The sequence below is a fragment of the Acinonyx jubatus genome, chromosome B4 (assembly GCF_027475565.1).
Source record: "Acinonyx jubatus isolate Ajub_Pintada_27869175 chromosome B4, VMU_Ajub_asm_v1.0, whole genome shotgun sequence".
NCBI lineage: Eukaryota > Metazoa > Chordata > Mammalia > Carnivora > Felidae > Acinonyx > Acinonyx jubatus.
Window position 1 is genome coordinate 75880445 of NC_069387.1, and position 19959 is coordinate 75900403.

The 19959-nt window shown below is 42.8% G+C and overlaps 1 protein-coding gene across 6 annotated transcripts in view; it reads left to right on the forward strand.

Annotated features, from left to right (window-relative positions):
• DIP2B (disco interacting protein 2 homolog B) overlaps positions 1-19959 on the forward strand; it is a 223170-nt gene that overhangs the window by 197970 nt on the left and 5241 nt on the right. For all 6 annotated transcript variants that reach the window (XM_027036124.2, XM_027036125.2, XM_053226223.1 and 3 more), the window contains 12 exons: positions 2420-2543; positions 3757-3878; positions 5112-5223; positions 7417-7526; positions 8013-8143; positions 9759-9927; positions 10952-11122; positions 12143-12204; positions 13409-13466; positions 15490-15564; positions 17049-17226; positions 19039-19162. In XM_027036124.2, coding sequence (XP_026891925.1) covers positions 2420-2543; positions 3757-3878; positions 5112-5223; positions 7417-7526; positions 8013-8143; positions 9759-9927; positions 10952-11122; positions 12143-12204; positions 13409-13466; positions 15490-15564; positions 17049-17226; positions 19039-19162 — 1436 coding nt within the window. The remainder of the gene's footprint in view (positions 1-2419; positions 2544-3756; positions 3879-5111; positions 5224-7416; positions 7527-8012; positions 8144-9758; positions 9928-10951; positions 11123-12142; positions 12205-13408; positions 13467-15489; positions 15565-17048; positions 17227-19038; positions 19163-19959) is intronic.

Consider the following 19959-nt stretch of genomic DNA (forward strand, 5'->3'; position numbering starts at 1 on the left):
ACTCCCAAGCTGGGCTACAGTTGAAGCTATAGCCCCATGAAATCTGTACCCCAGGTATTTGTTAGAAAGCATAAGTTCAAATTTGCTTCTTGGTTAGAGAAATGATATATATTTAGTCCATTTATTCGCATATTCTAATATTTTACCTTGGATTAGCCCAAACCGTCAGAAAGCTTAATAACCGTATCACATTGTTCCCTCATGCCCAGAAAACCGTTTTTATCGAAGGTTTAGTTTGCTGCTGTACCATGGACCGAAAAGAAGAATATTGTAAGATCTAAGAAATGGCCTTAAGAATTTAACCCTGACTTTTGCCAAAGGGATATCCATTTTAGGGTTAAAACCTTAATGTCCAACAATAGGCAACTGACTAAATAAAATATAGCATATAAAATTATGGCATGAAATACTATGCAGCCACAGAAGAATATTTGATTATGCAGAAAATATTCATGATGTATAAGTAGCAAAAATAGTTTATAAAAAACTTCAGTAAAATAATCAAGTACCTACTGAAGGTCCTGTTCTGGGTGCTATATATTTCATAGGTCATTTTGAGGTTGAGGACACTGAGGCCCAGAGACATAAAATAAACTTCCCTGAGGTCACAGTGCTGGTAAGTAGTAGGACTAGGAAATGAGCTCTTCATTTGAACCCAGCTGGCTTCTGAGCCCACATTCTTAATTAACCAATGCACCCTATAGCTTCTGGCAGACAGTATAATATGGTAAGTTTTTTTGTTAATGTTGCATGTGAATTTACATATAATACCTAACTCATTTTTTAAAAGCCAGGAAAATATACACCAAAATGTTAGTAGTGGTTACATCTGACCTATATTTTACTTGTCTATATTTTCCAGATGGTCTATATTGAACATGTGCTATTTTATATTAATGAAGTTTTTTAAAAAATTTGCTTTAGTTTATTTATTTTTGAGAGAGAGAGAGCACAAGCAAGGGAAGGGCAGAGAGAAAGAGGGAGACACAGAATCCAAAGCAGGCTCCAGGCTCCGAGCTGTCAGCACAGAGCCCAACGCGAGGCTCAAACTCACAAGCTGTGAGATCATGACCTGAGCCGAAGTCGAACACCCAACCACTGAGCCACCCAGGCACCCCTTGTATTACTGAAATTTAAAGGTTATTTTTAAAAGAAATAGCTCAGGAAAACTTGTTTTTCTTGTGAGACTTTTTGAGATATAAAGTTACAATAATTAAGATAGGGTGGTATTAGCACGATAGGCAGAGAATAATTTGGTTTTATGTAGTGAAGTTGAAGATAGGCATACCCAGTGACCCCGCAATTCCATTTCTAGGTCTGCACCCTGCCAAAACTCATATTTATGCCTGAGGAGACATGTATGAGAATGATATTATCCAGCAGCAGCAGAATGAATGAATAAATTGTTATATGTTTATACAGTGGAATACCACACAGCAACAAAAATGAGTGAACTACACCATTCCCTAGGGCATAGATGACTCTTAAGATAATCTTGAGAGAGAAACAAAACACAAAAGTGTATACAGCACAATTACATTTATATAAAATCAAATACTTCATGGGTAGTGACACTATAAAGAGGAGGAAATCAGTGATTAAGATGAAAATGTCAAACGTAGTGGTTGTATATGGAAGGAAAGAAGGACTAGACCAAGGAGATCCCTGGGGGTGCTTTTGCACTGCTGGCAGTGGTCTTTTTCATGCCATTCTGGTCCTCACACAGAGGCTTGCTTTGTAATTTTCCACTAAGCTACACATTCATATTTCACGCGCTTTCGTATCCGTGTGTTTTATTTTACACACAAAAGGGGTTCCCAAAGCCCAGCTCAGTGAAACTTGAATTGACACCAAGGAATTGATGAAGACCTGCAGGAGGAATTATTCTCAGGATCAGGAATAGTTGGCCATCTTCTGATCTGCTCCTCTTTATTATTAGCTAGTGGACTCTGATTCACTGTTCCTGTCTTGTTTACATCTTTGCTGTTAGAAAACTCAGAGCCAAATTTGTGTCATGCACAACAAATGCACACGGCCACGTGGCCAGCAGTTACTGTCCTGACCCCGCTCCCGCCCTCATTCTGCTTTTATTTCCTTTATTTTCCCTCTACTCTTATTTCCTCCTTTAAATAAAAAATTCCTATGTATTTTTGAAGCTACCTTAAACAAAAAATGACTATAAATACGTATGTTTGAATTAGGTTAATGCTGATATTCCCTAAATACCTTCAAGCATTGAAAAAGAAAAACTACCACACGTTCTTTCGTTCAATACCAAGGGAATTTTCGCTGGTATGGATAACTTGCTACAGACAACCGACCAAGGCACAAGCCTTTCCGATATAATGTTGAGTTGGCTGTGCTTGTCGCCGTTTTGTTTCCTGAGTTTTGACCCACTTATACTTTCTTCTGTTTAAAGGGAACTACAGTGTGCACAGCCAGTTGCCTTCAGCTTCACAAGCGAGCAGAGAGGATTGCGTCAGTTCTTGGTGATAAGGGGCATCTCAATGCAGGAGACAATGTGGTGTTGCTCTATCCACCTGGTAGGTGTTGGGTTGATAAACTAGACCCGAGGTCCATTACCAGACTACAAAATAGAAGAATTGAGGAAGTCAGGGACACCATCTGTGCCCATGTAGGCTGTGCACTTCCCAGCTCCGGGAGTCCCAGGCACCTAGGCCAGCGTAAGAACCAAGCCTCACCCCCTGGAGCTGTGCAGTGCCGTGGGTCTGCTGGGCTGTGTCTGCTGCATTTGCTCTTGTATTTCCACTGTCTAGCCTAGTTCCTGGCGCTATGGTAAATATCAAATGAATTAGTGAAGACTTTCTGACTTTTGGAAACCCTCGAAAGAGGTGCTCTGTTTCTAGGAGTGTTCAGGAATGGAACCATTTCACCCAGTTCCTGAATATTGTGTGTGAACTCTTTTGACTTTGCGTTCTTTATATCCCGATTGATGTTCAGTATTCCTCAGTTATTGCTGCTTTCATATTCCACGCTCTAATTTAGTGTAATAATGTTCTTACTGTGAGAGGTACTCGAAATTATTTGGTAACAGTCTGGTGTAAATATTCAGAACGTTGGGTGAAATATTTGAGTTGTTTTTTTTTCTTCTTCTGTCACCTACCCCTCTCATACATCTGGCCTTGTCTGGTCTTCTGTCCCCCTCAGTTCATTTTGTTCTGTGATTCTTACTCCGCTATTTTATTTACACTGACGCGAAGCTTTCTTAAAAGGTCATCTAGTGAAAGAATCCCTCCTCTGGTGTTCCTGTGAGATTGTCTTCCATCTACCAGTGAATGACATGGTGGTGGACCAGAGCACTTCCAGAGGAGGCCACTCTGCATGTGCTGGTAGTTCAGTCTTCAAATCGAGTCACATTTTGCCTCCCTCAGAGTTGCACTCCCTGTAACTACTCACTCAAAGTAACTACTCACTTAGTAGTTACTTCTCCTAAGTAATATCAAATAGAATGACCTCAAAATATCTTCCTCAGGTGTCTTTCAAGAGTTTTCTTTACTTCTGACTACCTTTCTTCTTAATTATTCTTAGCTTCTCGGTATGTTTGAAATTGTTTTATATGCTTCCTTCTCTACATTCAGTTCCTCCTTGATTTAAAAGATTTCTTCTGCTGTTATCACGTGAAATCACGATCCAAAGAAGCTATCTGGCACATGATTTAATAAACTGGTTTTGGAAGATCTGCCTTAAATTTAGTTTCTCAGCGATGGTGGGCAGCTAAGTGTCTCTGTCTTGCAGGCATCGAGCTAATAGCTGCGTTCTATGGTTGCCTGTACGCGGGGTGCATACCTGTGACTGTCCGGCCTCCTCACGCTCAGAACCTTACTGCCACGTTGCCCACTGTCCGCATGATTGTTGATGTAAGTACCAAGTGTATTGTGCCTTGTCCTCATCTCATAAAATCAAGAGTCAGTTAAGGATCGTTGCTAATTTTCTAGTGTTGTTAAGTGGGAAGTCAAATCTGTCTCCCGAAAATCCCTTCCTTTTCATTTATCTGACCAAAACGACTAGCATTATTTCAGTGAAAGAATGTGGAAAGTGATCATTGGTGCGGTACAGAATTGTGTTGTTATGAACGTTAAGGAGGAAGCCATTGTTACTAATTCTCCATAAAACTTGGTTTTTTTCCTCCCTTCTTAAAAAATGTTCCCATTTCTTTCTGCACAAGGTGATTTTATATGCCATAAATTTATATGGATCATTTTTATTTTGGTTAGTTTTATAAATTCACTTGGTATAGTATTAAAAGGTACCCAGATCTTGCCCTGGAGATGACAAGTTTCTAGAGGCTATGAGAATTGAAGGAAGTAACATAAATCTGTATTGCATCATATCACAATTTGCATTTCAGCAACGAGACAGAATTCTAATTTGTGTAACATTTGTTTCTCTAAGAACTGCTGCTCTGTCGGCAACTGAAACCTGCAGTATAAAGGCCATGTTCACCATAGATGATTTTATTACAAAATTCACTTCAGCAAAATGCCCTCTTTGCATTCTGCAAAGTAGGCCAGAGCAGCAGGGAGGGCAGTTTCCTTCTGTTGACAGTTTAGGGGGAAGTTGGTCGCTTTGCATTTCCGTGTGTAGGTGTTGAAGGAGAGCTTCGTTTTTGTGACATCTCCGTGTCCCTCAAATTCAGGATATGTTCTAGGTCGGGTAAATTTTACCATTCACCAGACTGCAGCAAACACGAACTCCTACAGAGATGATCTTCTGACTCCTCTCGTTCCCTGAGCCATACAAAATCCACATTTTTACTTTATCATAGTGTTCATGAAATCAATACATGTTTGGACCCATGCTGAGATTATAACAATGAAATATTTGAGAATCACTGTTGTACACAATAACTTTTGTTGTGAACAAGTCCATCCTTCTGAGACAATTCAGCGTTACACATTTCTAGGAAGACAAATGTAAGGGAAACACCCATCCATTGTACTATTGTGTGTTCTTTGAAAAACAAATACTGTCCTGTCCAGTATGGTGTGCTTTTTAGTCCAGTGTGAGTTGCTTTTAGCAGCAGCCAGAATCTATGGTGCCACATGGGGGCTAAGCCTCCTGGGTGCTTATTTCTGTCATTTGTTTTCTAGGTCAGCAAAGCAGCCTGCATTCTCACCACGCAGACCTTAATGAGGTTATTGAGGTCCCGAGAGGCAGCAGCAGCTGTGGACGTGAAAACGTGGCCAACCATCATTGACACAGGTGAAAGGGAGATTTCCTCAGAACTGTCAAAGGAGCAAGAACACTCACTCCCTGAAATTTCCCAGATCCTCGTGCCAAAGATGTTTACACAACTCTTAGGTTGCAACACGTTCCACCTGCTAAGACAGAGGCAAAACTTCATGTCCGGTTCACTTGCATTCCCAAAGGACTGGATGCTACAACAACCAGACTCAAAGATGCAGATCACAATATGCTAAGAGCTCTTGAGACAGAAAGTGTCTCGCTCTTACTCTTGACATCCTTAAACGGTGGTTAGGTTTTTATGCAGACTATAACTCTGTACACATGTAAGGCCATTTAAAGTCTTGAGACGATCTGATCCTTGCCTTCCAGGTGTGACACAGTTAAAACAGCATTGGACTAGGAGTCAGAAGGCCTGGTTCTAGTTCAAGCCTCAGTACTTATTTTCTGTATAACCTTGTCTGAGATTACCCTTTCCTAAAATGCCACCTACCCTTACCTGACTCACATATTTGTTGAGAATATCCAGTGCAACATAACATGAAAGTGCTTTAAAAACCATGAAGCGCATGAATTTTAGATGGCATTCGTGCTAAAAAAGCGGGTGGGGATAAGACATGGCGATATCTGGAGAATGATGGTAGAGGGAAGAGGAGAATGTGCTCTGGAGTCGAGTGGGTGATATTTAAATCCTGATACTCTGTTACTCTCTGCGTATCCCCACTAACTTGGGCAAAACTGTCTGTCAAGTGGGAGTCGTGATAACCACTTCATGGAGTTGTAGATATTAAATGACATAACTTACGTAAAGCACCTTGCACATAATCATAATAACATCTTTTATTGAGCCCTGGATGTGTCAGTCATCTAACATACATTACCTTGTTTTATCCTTACACCAACCCTATTAGATAGGTGTGAGTTTCATTTATTGTACAGATAGGAAAACTGAAGTATAGGGAGGTTAAAGAGCGGAACTAAAACTCAAACCCCGTCTATTTGGCTCCCTTCCCAGCCTCTTACCCAGAAGTCTCCTCTCTACCTGTTTTTGGTACGTACCACATGGTATCCATCTCAGGAACATTTATGTGGGTTTAAATGCAGGAATGGCATGTATTTGTGGTTATTGTGTGCCAGATGCTGACCTAGAGTTTTTTGCATTTGTTACTTAAGGACATAAGCACAGTTGTATACAATATATAACACAAATGGCCTGTGCTGATGTTCATGATGCAGAAAGATCTCCTATGGTTATTGGACTCAGTCACATTTTAGGAAGACTTGAGCTGTGGGCTGTTACAGACAACAGGAAGGTTTCTTTAGGAACATGAGTGACCTTACCCTATACAAAAGTGGGCTGAAGGTGATAGATAAAGTCTTTGGTTTGACTAGAGATGGGTGTCCAACGATACAGAGATTTAAAAGTCAGAGTCAATTGTTTCTTGATCCAGAAAGCCACAGGAACCATTAAAGAGGTATGGTTGGGGCCAGAGACATCCTTGACATCCTTGGTTTTGACACGCTGTACAAAGCAAATTTGCGAGGAAGGGAGAGGTATATAAATAAATGAGCAAAGGAAGATAATTCCCTAATTCTAGGTTACCCTTAAAAATCTACCATGTTAACTTGGGGGAAAAAAACACGACTTTTAAAGCAGTCCATGATTCATGTAGCATGTACTAATCTGTAAATAATGAACTTTAAATTGGAAACAGCATGATTAACAACTAAGGCTTTGAAAGCTTTTTGAGTTGTTTTAGAAGTACTTTATGTGAATTTACTTCCTAACAGTTGCTATGAGGGTAGGTATCATTCCCATTTTAGAGATAAGGAAACAGACACAAAGAGGTTAAATAACTCCAAGGTCATGTTGGTGGTAAATGGCAGAGCTGGGATTTGAACACCAGTGACCTGCTTTCTTGGTTCGTGTATTCTACCGCCGTGTTACATTACTCCTCACTTGCCTTCTAGTAAATACATTTACCTGATGTAGATTTGCTTGTTTATATTACCTACTGGTGTCCTCAACCTCAACCCACTTCTAGGAGTGACATACATGAACTGTTCAGTTAAATACGAGAAGCCAAAGCCTTAGCAGATCCCAGAAGCTGTATTTGTCCGTAGCAGAGCTGTAGAAAGCCAGTTGAAGAGCAATGATACTCACTTTCCAGTGGGTCTGATTGACATCAGTTTTTTTTCTTTTCATTGCAGATGACTTACCCAGGAAAAGGTTACCTCAGCTGTATAAACCACCCACTCCTGAGATGTTGGCATATCTTGATTTTAGTGTGTCCACAACCGGCATGCTTACAGGAGTGAAGGTAAAGTAGTCTGAATATGTACTCACTCACTCTCTGGATGCTGGTAAAATGCCAGGGCTGCAAAAATAGAGATGACCACTGCCACAAGGACTTCAGATGTGGAGGCCAGCTGGTTGTACCAGAGACCAGTAGGCGGAGGATCAAAGGTCCCTGCTATATTTAAATAAAAGCATTGGCTCTTCCGGAATAAGTTTTCCTGAGGAATTTATGTTACGAAGTGTTCTAAACCTGGCCTAGAAGCTAATAGATAATAAGAGTCACAGTTAAAGCCAGTATGAAGCCATAGGTTCGTATTTCATAGAACTCGGTATTGACTAAGGAACAAGAATATGTTAGACTTAGATAGGCTTTTTGAAACAATGAAAAATGTACATACACCATTTGGAGGGGTTTGGGGGAAATTAAAATTTTTCAAAACCGTCATTAGAGACTTTTTCTGCCTGTGGGATGCCAGTTCCATCCTGTTCCGTGTTCCCTACTTTCCAGATGTCCCACTCTGCAGTCAATGCTCTTTGTAGAGCCGTCAAGCTCCAGTGTGAGTTGTATTCTTCTCGGCAGATCGCCATCTGCCTTGACCCTTACTGTGGACTTGGCTTTGCACTCTGGTGTCTCTGCAGGTAGGAATGGAAGAGCAAAGAAGGACTGAGTGGGGATGTCTTTGGGGCTATAACCATCTCATCCTTCCTTCTGCTCCCTTAATTTGGTAATGTTTCAATAAAATGCTGATGTTTCCAGAATGTGTACACCTAAATAGGATCTCCAAAGTTCATTTAGTTTTGTTTATCCTCCCTTTCTTTCTTGTCTGTTAGTTTTATGCCTCATACTTTTGTATGTCAGTGATCTTATTACTTGCTCTCTGCTCCATCCTGTAATCCTCATTTTAGAAGCAGAGCCAAGTGGAAGGGTGATACTTGGGTGAAATATGTCATGCTTTGACAGCCAGAATGCGCCCCCTAGGTTTGGCAGGAAGGAATATAATGAGATTGGATGACAGCGTGTGGCTGTAAAGTGGCATGCCTGTCCTGGCCAGATTGTGTCTTATGGAATAGCAGATCCCCACTCCTCCCAGGGAACCGTACCTCAGCCCTGCATTTTCATCTCCCCGGTGGACATCTCCATGAATGCTTCACAGACACCTGCAGCTTGGCATTCTTGTGTGTCCTCATCTTTGTTAGGATGGGACCATTCACCTTAGGGGCACCTAGATAATGCCCACTAGGAACGTGGGCATTGTCTTCAACTGTCTCACATCCAATTAAGTGTCCTGTCCTTTGTGGCTCAGTTGTTCTTAAACCTATTTGTACATAAGAATCACATAGGGGTCTTTAAAAAGGCAAGTTAATGGGCCTTCTCCAGACTTACTAACTTAGATCTCCAGAGGTAGCAACCACAATTTCCTGTATTTTATAAATACAGGATTCTTGGGCTCCTCGGGATTCGGATCTATACACAGGTTTAAGAAGTTGAGGATTCATGGCAGTAGAATATACATATAATATGTGACTCTGTCATTCCTTTCTTTTTATCCTGGCTGCACTGTCGGGATTCAAGCCCTCATCATCTCTCACTTGTTGTAACTGTCTCTATCATCAGTGTCTGTGTCTCCAGTCTCTCTCCATGGTGCTAATTTTGCCCCAGCTTAAAGCTGCAGCGACTGCCTGCTGGGTAAAGTCTCAACTCCTTCATACAATAATTATACTTTTTTACAGTTTGGCCCCAACCCTTCTGGCCAGACTTCGCACCACTCCCTCATGCATCCTATGCTATAGGATTTCATACCAGGATGCTATTTCTGATGGCTTTAAACACACCATATACATACATCTGTGCTTCTTTTCCTTTGCATATGCTGTTCCTCTGCCTGGAATGCTCTCACCATCACCCCCATTTCCTCCAGCCACTGTCAGATTCTTGGTCATTCTTCAGGCCCCAGCTCAAGTGATGCCTACTCAGCGAAACATCCCCTGCCCCAGCTTTCCTGATTTGAATGACTTGCTCTTTGTTTTATGATCTTCACATCTCAGTTACTGTCCATGCCACAGTCTGCTTTATTTTAGTTATTGTGTCTTGTGAGGTGGACAGGAACAAGGTTGACTCTTCAACCTTTATGTCTAACATGACCCTACAGTGCCCTTCCTGCTCAGTAAATATTTGTTGAGTGGATGGTGTTGTAAAACATCAAGATATCTAGGATGAATTGATAATGTCAGCTGCTGCCTTTTTTCATTGCAGTGTCTATTCAGGTCACCAGTCCATCTTAATTCCTCCTATGGAGTTAGAAAACAACCTTTTCCTCTGGCTCTCCACTGTCAACCAATACAAAATAAGGGACACTTTCTGCTCCTATTCAGTAATGGAGCTCTGCACCAAAGGGCTTGGAAACCAAGTGGAGGTGCTAAAGGTAAGAAGCAACTCCAAGTAGCCAGTCCAGGGAGGTTTTATAGAAATGGGCCAGTCATGATGATACCTAAGTAGGGGTTCACAGGCATATCTGCCTGTTCTTTGCTAGCCAGTCAGTATTTTGTAAACCTCAGGAAGTTTATTTCTTCCCTTTTCTAATGTAATGCATTCTTTCAAAGTGGAATCTTACTCTTCCTTTATGGAGAAGAAGGTGAAACGAGTCGGGAAGCTGAATGAAAATGACTTCATGTAAAGGTGAAAGACAACTGGGACCTCCAATAGGACTTTTTCCAAAAGAATTTGCAACCTCAGAATATTAGAGATTGGAGACTGCCCCAAAGATAAGGGTCAACTCGTTTATGTTTGTATCCAGGGATGATACATCTGACCGGCATAGGAGAGAATTCAAAAACACTGACTTTTATTTAATAAAGAATTATGACCCTAAGAAGGAAAAAAAAAGAGATAAGATTTGGGGCGCCTGGGTGGCTCCGGCGGTTAAGCATCCGACTTCGGCTCAAGTCATGATTTCATGGTTCATGAGTTCGAGCCCTGCATCGGGCTCTATGCTGACAGCCTGGAGCCTGCTTCGGATTCTGTGTCTCCTCTCTCTCTGTCCCTCCCCCATTCACACTCTGTCTCTCAAAAATAAACATTAAAAAAGAGAGGTAAGATTTGATCTCCAGTGTGCTAGATTTCTTTTTCTCTCAGTACCACCTCTCCATTTTGAAATAGACATCTAAAGCACAGAAATGGGGAGGTATAAAAATGAGTTGCTGAAGAACCTAAGATTCTTAGATAAAAGCAGAAAGAATTAGAGAATGAACAGATTTACCAGTGGGTAGGGATTTTAGTGGAATGCCTTGGCGTTTCTAAAAATTTTTGTCTTTTCTCTGGGTGTCTTGAGGTGAGAAGACACAGTTCCTTGAGTTTTCCTGACCAAAGAGATAGAGCAATGGCCCTACCTATTCAGTTCTTTTCCTGATCCTACTAACTTGAGCTCCTGTGCCATTGGCATCTTACAGACCAGAGGAATCAACCTCTCCTGCATCCGAACGTGTGTGGTTGTGGCCGAGGAGCGGCCCCGCATTGCCCTCCAGCAGTCCTTCTCCAAGCTCTTCAAAGACATTGGTCTGTCCCCTCGGGCTGTCAGCACCACTTTTGGATCAAGAGTCAATGTAGCGATATGTTTACAGGTGACTTTCATGAAATCTTCCTTGATAACAAATTGAGGAGAAGTGTGTGGTGCCCCACAGCAGAGGCTTCAAAGCCAGACAGCCTGGCGTGAGCCCAGTTACACTTACTTGCTCTGGGACTGCAAGTTTATCGTTTGGATTTCACTCTGCCTCATTTGCTCACCTGTAGGATGAAGATAATAGTATTGTTCTTCACGGGGATCATTCTGTAGAATCAATGAGTTACTAGGTGCACACGCTTGGAGCCATGCCCAGCAATTGAGCACCAATATAAATGTTTACTCTAGTAGTTTAATGGTACATGATGATGAATCAAGAAGATTTTTGAGTCTTACTTGAGTTTTATTAATATCTTACCTTCTGTTTTTCTGTCTCCTCCTTTTTTTTTTTTTTTTTAAACAAAGGAAGCACAAATAAACCTGTATTCTTTTCTCCAGCCAGATGGCAACTTTGCCATGTTACTCTTGGTGGGTAAATAACAGAAAAGAACTAAGTCTGATTTTATGTAGCTTGGAGGCTAATGTGGTAAATATAGGCATGGACAAGAGTGAGAGTAAAGGAAGATGGCATACTGGGGTGGGTGCTTTCAGGGCTTCTGTGACCACAGGCAAGTGACTTTCAAGTAGCCTGATCATGATGGAGCCCCATCACTGTCCACTTGGGCCAGTGTTGGTTTTGAGAATCCCATGGATGCTGGCCTGTGTCATCTCTGCCTGGAGTCCAGGGATGAGGATCCTCCTCAGCCTGCTAACCTTTCAGGGCTGTTCTAGCCCTTGTGACCGGGCCCCTGGCCTACTCTCTCAGGGGAGGGAGGGAGAGAAACACGAGGCCATGAGCCTCTTTCAGGTTTTGACTGCAAACCTACCTCATCTGGTTGAAGAGAGGGTGAGCTTTCAAAATAGAGTTTGGATTTTTCATGTAAATGGCTAAATTATCTGTTTCTTGGTTTGAGGATGTGAAAGATGGAAATCAATTCATTCAAATTTTAAGTGAACAATACATTGGTTTATTTTTCTTTAGGGAACCTCAGGGCCTGATCCAACTACTGTATATGTAGATCTGAAATCATTGAGACATGACAGGTACGGTATATTTATTATGTTCACTCCCTATTTGAGCGCTTTTTTTTTTTTTTTAAGTTCATTTACTTACCTATTTTGAGAGAGACAGAGACAGCTCAAGTGGGAGAGGGGGAAAGAGAGGAGGGGAGCAAGAGGGAGAGAGAGAGAGAGAGAGGGGAGAGAGAGAGAGAGAGAGAGAGAGAGGAGAGAGAGAATCCCAAGCGGGCTCCACACTGTCAGCGCAGAACCCGACGCGGGCCTCAAACTCACTGTGAGATCATGACCTGAGCTGAAACCAAGAGTCAGACACCCAACTGACCGAGCCACCCAGGCGCCCGTCTATTGGAGCTCCTAGGCATCAAAAATTCTGAGCCTCAAGAAAGCCAGCACTTCTCCCGCATTCCTTTTGTTTGTATCTTCCAGGGAGGGTTGGGAAGAGGGAAGGAATTAGTTTTTATTAATACCTGATTAAGATTTATATTTGTAAGGAGAAAGTTTTATCACGGTTGCTGCACTGTTCGTTAATATTTAAATGTAACGCTTCATTCCTGTCTGTGTAAAAATGTTTTGTAATATTTGATATGAACCAAAATGGATAGACTCTTTCCTCTGGGAGTTTAAAAATAAAAGGTGGAACAGACAAGATAAATGAGGCAGAGTGGAGTTTTTGAAACAACACTTTATCCAAACCCCGGGAATAAAAGCCTTCTTCCTCATCAGCTTATAGGCTTTTAGCTCTCTCCCACGGAGTCCTAAAGGGCTCTGGGACGTTTTTCCCAGGTCCCACTGACTTTGGCTGTGTTCACTGATGTCCCCGTGACCCTGACCCAGCGTGCACAGGTAGATCATCTCTCTAGTGCAGTGCTCCTCAGCCTGGAGAGGTTTTGCCCTCCAGAGGACATTTGACAATGTAGACGGTTTGGGTTGTCACAACAAGGGAGTTGCTACTGACATCTAGTGGGTAGAGGCCTGGGATGTTGCTAACCATCCTGTAATGCACAAGATAGATAGCCCCTCACAAAAAATTATAGTCGAACATTCTCTGACCCAAAATGTTAATACCGAGTTTGAGAAACTGTTCTAGCATAAGGAGAGACAAAATAGAGGTCTCAGGAGGGCAGTGTATAGAATATATAGCTGTAGTAGACGTGGGGCAGCCATTTTTTTAAAGATAGATATATATATGCACACACATATCTATAAATTAAATATTGTTCTTCTACAGGGTTCGTCTTGTGGAAAGGGGTGCCCCTCAGAGTTTACTCCTCTCAGAGTCTGGAAAGGTAATTTGTTCTGTTAACCACTGGAAGGTGGTCTCCCCGGGAAGTGGTTCATTTTAAAGAACACTGAAGCTATATAATAGATTAGTACCTGGGGAAAAACTTAATTGAAATCTGGAGATGATTCAATAATTTTAACTCCACTAAGACTTTGAAATTCGTATGGGTACATAGATACGAAGAATTCTAGGTTCGAACTTCTTAATTTCCACAGATTTTTTTGTTTCTTAATTTACATCCAAGTTAGTTAGCATACAGTGCAACAATGATTTCAGGAGTAGGTTCTTTAATGCCCCTTACCCATTTAGCCCATCCCCCCTCCCACACCCCTCCAGCAACCCTCTGTTCTCCATATTTAAGAGTCTCCTATGTTTTGTCCCCCTCCCTGTTTTTATATTATTTTTGCTTCCCTTCCCTTGTGTTCATCCACGGATTTTTTTTAATCCAACTGACGTGTTATTCTTACTTGACAAATTAGTAAAATTCACTGTTCATTATATTCAAGGTGGAGAGATGAACAAGAGGCAACTCTATTTTTGTCAATGTTACGAGGAGAAAAATAGGGGGGAGTAGTGAGGTGTGGTTGAAGATCAGGGAAGACATAGATGTATTTAAAATTGAGAGAGAAATCAAAATGACGAAGAGATTACAGACATATAGAGTGAGTGTCTATGGGGATAAGATTTCTTAGATTAGAATGATGCTTTAAAATGTTCAAGGAGGGACACAGTTATTGTCTTAGTCCATTTGGGCCACTGTCACAGAATACCATAGACTGGGTGGCATATAAATAACAGAAACTTCTCACAGTTCTGGGGACTGGGAAGTCCAGGATCAAGGCACCATCAGATTCTGGTGAGGGACTTTTGGTTGATAGGTGGCCGTCTTGTTGCTGTATTATCACACATGATGGAAGGCTGCAGCTCCTAATACCATCACATTGAGGATCTGGGTAGATTACATGCAACCCAACATAGGAATTTTGAAGGGACACAGCATTAAGTCTGGAGCAGTTCTGAACAATTTACTGAGGGTGATCAGACACCAGCCTAAGCTATCAAGTTTCTCACCCTTTTGAAGACATGGCGATGATGCCTCAGAATTCCTTCTAGTAATTCTGAAAGGCAGAGGGGGAAATTATAAAGAAAGAAAGGAATCCTGCATAACCTATCAAGCAGCGGATCAAGCCCACGAGGTGCTCGCTCCAGTTTCTCTCTTCCATTTAACCTCTTTGGAGTGGAGTTGGGTTGATCTTACCATCTTGTCAGATCTCCATCTGCCTCAGCTAGTGGTTGGGAGCCTCAGAAGCTTTCGCACAGTGCCTGGCCCAGACCCGCGTAAACGATCTGTTCTCTTCCTTCCTTGAGGTCTTAGGTGTACGAGTCCAGATAATCACTGTAGCACTTCTCAACTAACCTCATACTCTAGAAACCCACGATGAAAAAGGAGGTTTAAGGGACAGAATATGGGTAACCAGAGAAGCTGTGAGCCATTCTCACAGCCAACACCTGTTCTTCCTTTTCTCTCCTGAGGGAGATCCCAAGCATGTGATGTCTCTCATGATCCCAGGATCAGGATCGATTCTCCTGCTACACTGCCACCGTCCTCTCTTATTCTTCAAGTTCCTCTAACTGGCTTTCACTGTAGATCAGAGCCAAGCCTCTTGGACAGTCCCTCCCTGCTGCCCTTTCTGCTTTAAGGGGTTTTACTGCAGTCACACCAGTGAACAGAATAGATCATGAGAAGGAGCAGTCACATGAGTACAGATCCTTAGTCTTATGGTTCTGGCCGCAATTTCTCAACCCTTTGAAGAGAAGGTAGATTGGTTGGTTCCCTGGTTTATTTTTGAGGATGAATCTTATTGTATCTCTAGTCTCCACTGAGGACAGTCCAGGGAGCATCACATCAATTAGCCCCTGTCTTTGTGCACTCCCTCACCTCACTAGAAGAGGGGTGGGGGGGTGACTGCATTTCCTAGGGATCACTAGATTTGATTTGGTCTTTGTGTTTTCCCTTTGATTCTCAGATTTTACCTGGAGTGAAAGTGGTTATTGTTAATCCTGAGACCAAAGGGCCTGTAGGAGACTCTCACCTTGGAGAGGTATGTGTCATTTTTATCTTTACTCTGAAAAGTCGGCAGTAAAGACTTTAGGGTTCATATTTGAGAAGTCAGTGAAACTGTGGATTTAGCTTTTCCTCCACTGTGAATTTTCGTCTTTTAAAGAGTTTCCATCTTTCTCCGTAAGGCTTGAGACTAAAAAGAGGGAGGTTGAGACCAGGATGCAGAGAAGATTTAGGCACCCAGATTAGAACTACTCCCAGATTTCTCCACTGACATTCCCTTAGCTGAAAAGGAAAATGGCCACTATTTGCCAAATCGAACAAATCCTATCTGTTCTCACCTATTAAGTAGTAGAACTGAAAGGAGCCACAAATACTAAATTTTTTTAATTCATGGAAATTTTTTTAAGTTTATTTATTTTGAGAGAGAGTGAGGGAGCATGAGCGGAGGAGGGGCAGAGAGAGGGAGGGAGGGAGGGAGAGAATCCCCAGCAGACTCCATGCTATTTGTGCAGAGCTCCATCTCACAAACCGTGAGATCATAACCTGAGCCAAAACCAAAGTCAGATGCTTCACCAACTGAGCCACCTAGGTGCCCCTAAAATTCATTAAAATTTTATATTCTATTCTAAAATGTATCTTTGTATTAGTATAAAGACTCTTTTTTGTAAAGATTTTGTAAAAGACTGAATTTCTCTTCCCTCAAATATCTGAGGGGCACTGATGTTGCATCCCGTAGTTTACTGGGAGGAGTATCGGAGGTGCAGGAGCCAGATGGCCTGGGCTTGCCGGTTACCAGCTTCTAACTACTGAGCAAGCTACTTAATCTCTCTGAGCCTCCGTTCTCTCATCCATAAATAATAATTGCACCTATCTCACTTACCTAATGAAATTGTGTGACAGTTAAATACATGAATACCTAGATCTGTTATGCACATGGAACAGTGCCTGTCACATAACGGGTTCTCAGGAAATACTAGTGTTACCATTTTTAGCTCTTGCTATATTTACATTGTAAATTCAAATACCCTGTAGTGTTTTCCTGAGGGTGTTATACCTGAGTTTCAGAAGCACAGAAACGATCCCCACTGCGTTTGTGGAGCTCTGGACGTGGTTGAGAAACGAGCCAGCCAGGGAGGCAGTGTAGCATCGTGGTTAAGAGCACGGCCTGTGCAGCTGTAGCTGCAGCCTGTGTACAGGCTTGGGTGGGCGTCTCGTAGTTTCTGCATCCTCTGCGAGTTCCTTAACTCATTTTTTCATCTGTAAAATAGGAATAATAATAGTGTGTAACTGTATTGTCACGTGTGTCATGATTGATGGGGATGAGGCATATAAAGTACTTACCTCTCTGTTTAGCACAGTGGAAACACTTGGTAAGTGTCAGCTGCCTTTCTTGTTGTGGTGTTATTGTTGTTAACATAAAAGTGAGAATTGAAAAAAAAAAAACAACTGTCCCAAGAGAATTGAATTGCTACAGTTCTATGTTCCTGGTGACATGTGACCTATGCCTTTTTCTTGTTGTAGATTTGGGTGAACAGTCCCCACACAGCCAGTGGCTATTACACCATCTATGATAGTGAGACTCTTCAAGCCGATCATTTCAACACTCGCCTCAGTTTTGGGGATGCTGCGCAGACACTCTGGGCTCGGACAGGATACCTTGGTTTTGTCCGCCGGACCGAGCTCACAGCAGCCACTGGAGGTAGCTTCCTCAGCAACGCTTTGCCCTTCTGCCTGCTTTGTGTTTCAGCCAGTGTCTCCGGCTGGCCTTCCTCAGCCTGCCTTTCCGTTGTGGAGTGTGTGTGTTTCATTATTCCCTTCTGCCATTCTTAAACCCATACATGAATTTATATTCATTTGAAGAGTCCCTGGGATGCAGGCACCAGGGTACCACGTCAGCATCTCTGAACTGTGGGGTAGCATGGCCGACGGCCGTGGAGATGTGCCTGATGACGACACAGTGCCCCTGGCAGACCGTGCACCCTCGGCCCCTATGGAGCCGATCCTACCCCTGCACAAGCTCCTGGGACAGGTGTTTCATCTTGTAGCTCTTTTACTCCCACATCCCATTTTGGGAGCAGACGAATCGAGCCTGATCCCTGATGTGGAGGAGCCGTCTTGCTGAAGCGCTCTGTCCCTTCGGCACCTCACGTTAGATACCAGACTGCTTGGCAAGGCTCTGGTGTAGGCAGCCCCCCATTACCCTCTCCTTAGTTGATTGTCTTGGCGTCCCTGCTGCCTGCCTTCAGCTCTTCTTCCTGATGCCATTAATGGCCATGTTGAAATGCCCAGCGCTAACTGTGTCGTGCATTTCAAGAACTGATACAAATAACTCACTGGACTTTACAGGCCTGAATTAGAGCCAAGTCCTTTCTCCTAAGCTCCTTGTGCCTGGTCCATAGAGACCAGCAGCCACAGTTTCTTCCGAGTTTCGTGGACAAGAGGAAGTTATCCTTCCCAGGTCCCTTGGCTTTGAAGCCTACCTCTGTCTGCCATTTGCTTTGTGACCTTGAGCAGTCAAAGTCTTTATGAGCTCTTCTCATATGATGGGAACCCTGCTGGACCTCCTCATCCTTCTCTCCCCAACAGCTTCTAGCACTTTGTTTTCCTCAATTTTTCAGAAATGTTACCTTTTCCTGAAAATATTATATTCAGTAGACTTAGCAAAATCATCTCTTGCTTCAAAATGCAATTTCTATATAGACATAAACCATGTAGCCTTACGTATATACAGTGTGTGCATAAAATTTTTAAAAAAAAGGATTTCTTCCAAGTTCCAGCTGGATTACAAGCCTATTAATAACCAGGACTAGTCTCTCCATATTCTGTGATCCTGCTCCTTCTACCTGGACTCCTTGAAGATGTCTGGGGATCACAACACGTGCTCATTTCTTCACCCACTCAAATCTTCTCCACCCCCCACCCCACCGCTCTCCCAGCTGTCATTGGCTAATTCCTATTTATCCGTAAAAGCTCAGCCTGGTTTCAGCTTTTCTTTCTCGGAAGCCTCGAGCTGAGCTCCGGTGGGGGTGTCCTCTGCTCACCTCAAACCTTACGCCCGCACCGGGCCCACCGCATCACAATGGAGTACTTGTTGTGTGTCTGTTTCCCCACTAGACAGTAAGTGTCTTCAGGGCAGGAATTGTGTTTTGTCATCTTTGCTTCCCAGCACTGGCACAATTCCTGGGACGTAGAGGTGGTAGCAGCAGCAGCAGCAGCAATAATAGTAATAATGGCTAATTTTTTTTTAGCACTTACAATGTGCCAGCCATCATGGGAACTCCCTTACATGGACTATCTCATTTAATACTCGCAGCAGCCATTTAGAGTTCTCCCTGTCTCACAGAGGGGGAAACAGGACCGGAGACTCCAGTAATTTGCTCAAAGTTAACCCAGCTGGTGAGCGGTGGAGTCAGGGGACACGGCGGGCCGTCTGACCTTGTGCCCTGAACTCCACCGTTGCATCGTACTCCTTATGTCTGATGAACCAAATTTCTCTTTTTCTTTCTGTCAGAGCGTCATGATGCATTATATGTGGTGGGAGCTCTGGATGAAACGCTGGAGCTGAGAGGATTACGATACCACCCGATCGATATTGAGACCTCAGTGTCCCGGATCCACAGGAGCATTGCCGAATGGTAAATTCCCCTGCACGGAATAGGTTCCCCACCTCAGCGGTAGCGTCCATTAAATTAATCTAAGTAGTCAGCCTTTTGTACCCAATAGCACCAACAGACGTAGAACTCCTAAAGGAGTAAGAAAATAAATGGACCGATTCTTTCCTGTCTTGGTGTGCCATCTGCTGTGGCAGAGGAGGCCGTGGAGACACTGAGACAGGCTCCATAGAACCATCGTGGGGTTGAGTCCTTTCTACGGATGGACTCTTACCTTTGGAAGCGATCGAACTGGTCATCTGCCTCTAGAAAGTGGGTGTGATAAGGTGGAGAGAACCATGACTGGAAGTTCAAAAGACCCAGCTTGAAGGCCCAGCTCTCCCACCAGGCAGCTTTTCTCATGTAAAATACTTTCTCTGCTGTTGCCTAATTATGGTGAAGATCAAATGAGAATGTGCCTCACAAATTGTCAAATGATAAGCAGATGAAAAGCATCATTATTATTTCATCCAACTTCCTTCTCAGTGTAGGAATTTCCCCCACATTCTCCCTGATAAAGGATCATCCCGCCTCATACTGACTAGAAATTCCTTAAAATTAAAACTCTTTAGTTTTTACCTGGCTTTCATTCTGGATTCTTGATAATACAGAATCTTTACAGTTTCTTTTTCAGGTTTTTTAGTTTTTTCTTAGTGTTTATTTTTGAGAGAGAGAGAGGCAGAGCATGAGAGCATGAGCGGGAGAGGGGCAGAGAGAGAGAGAGAGAGAGAGGGAGACACAGAATCCCAAGCAGGCTCCAAGCTCTGAGCTGTCAGCACAGA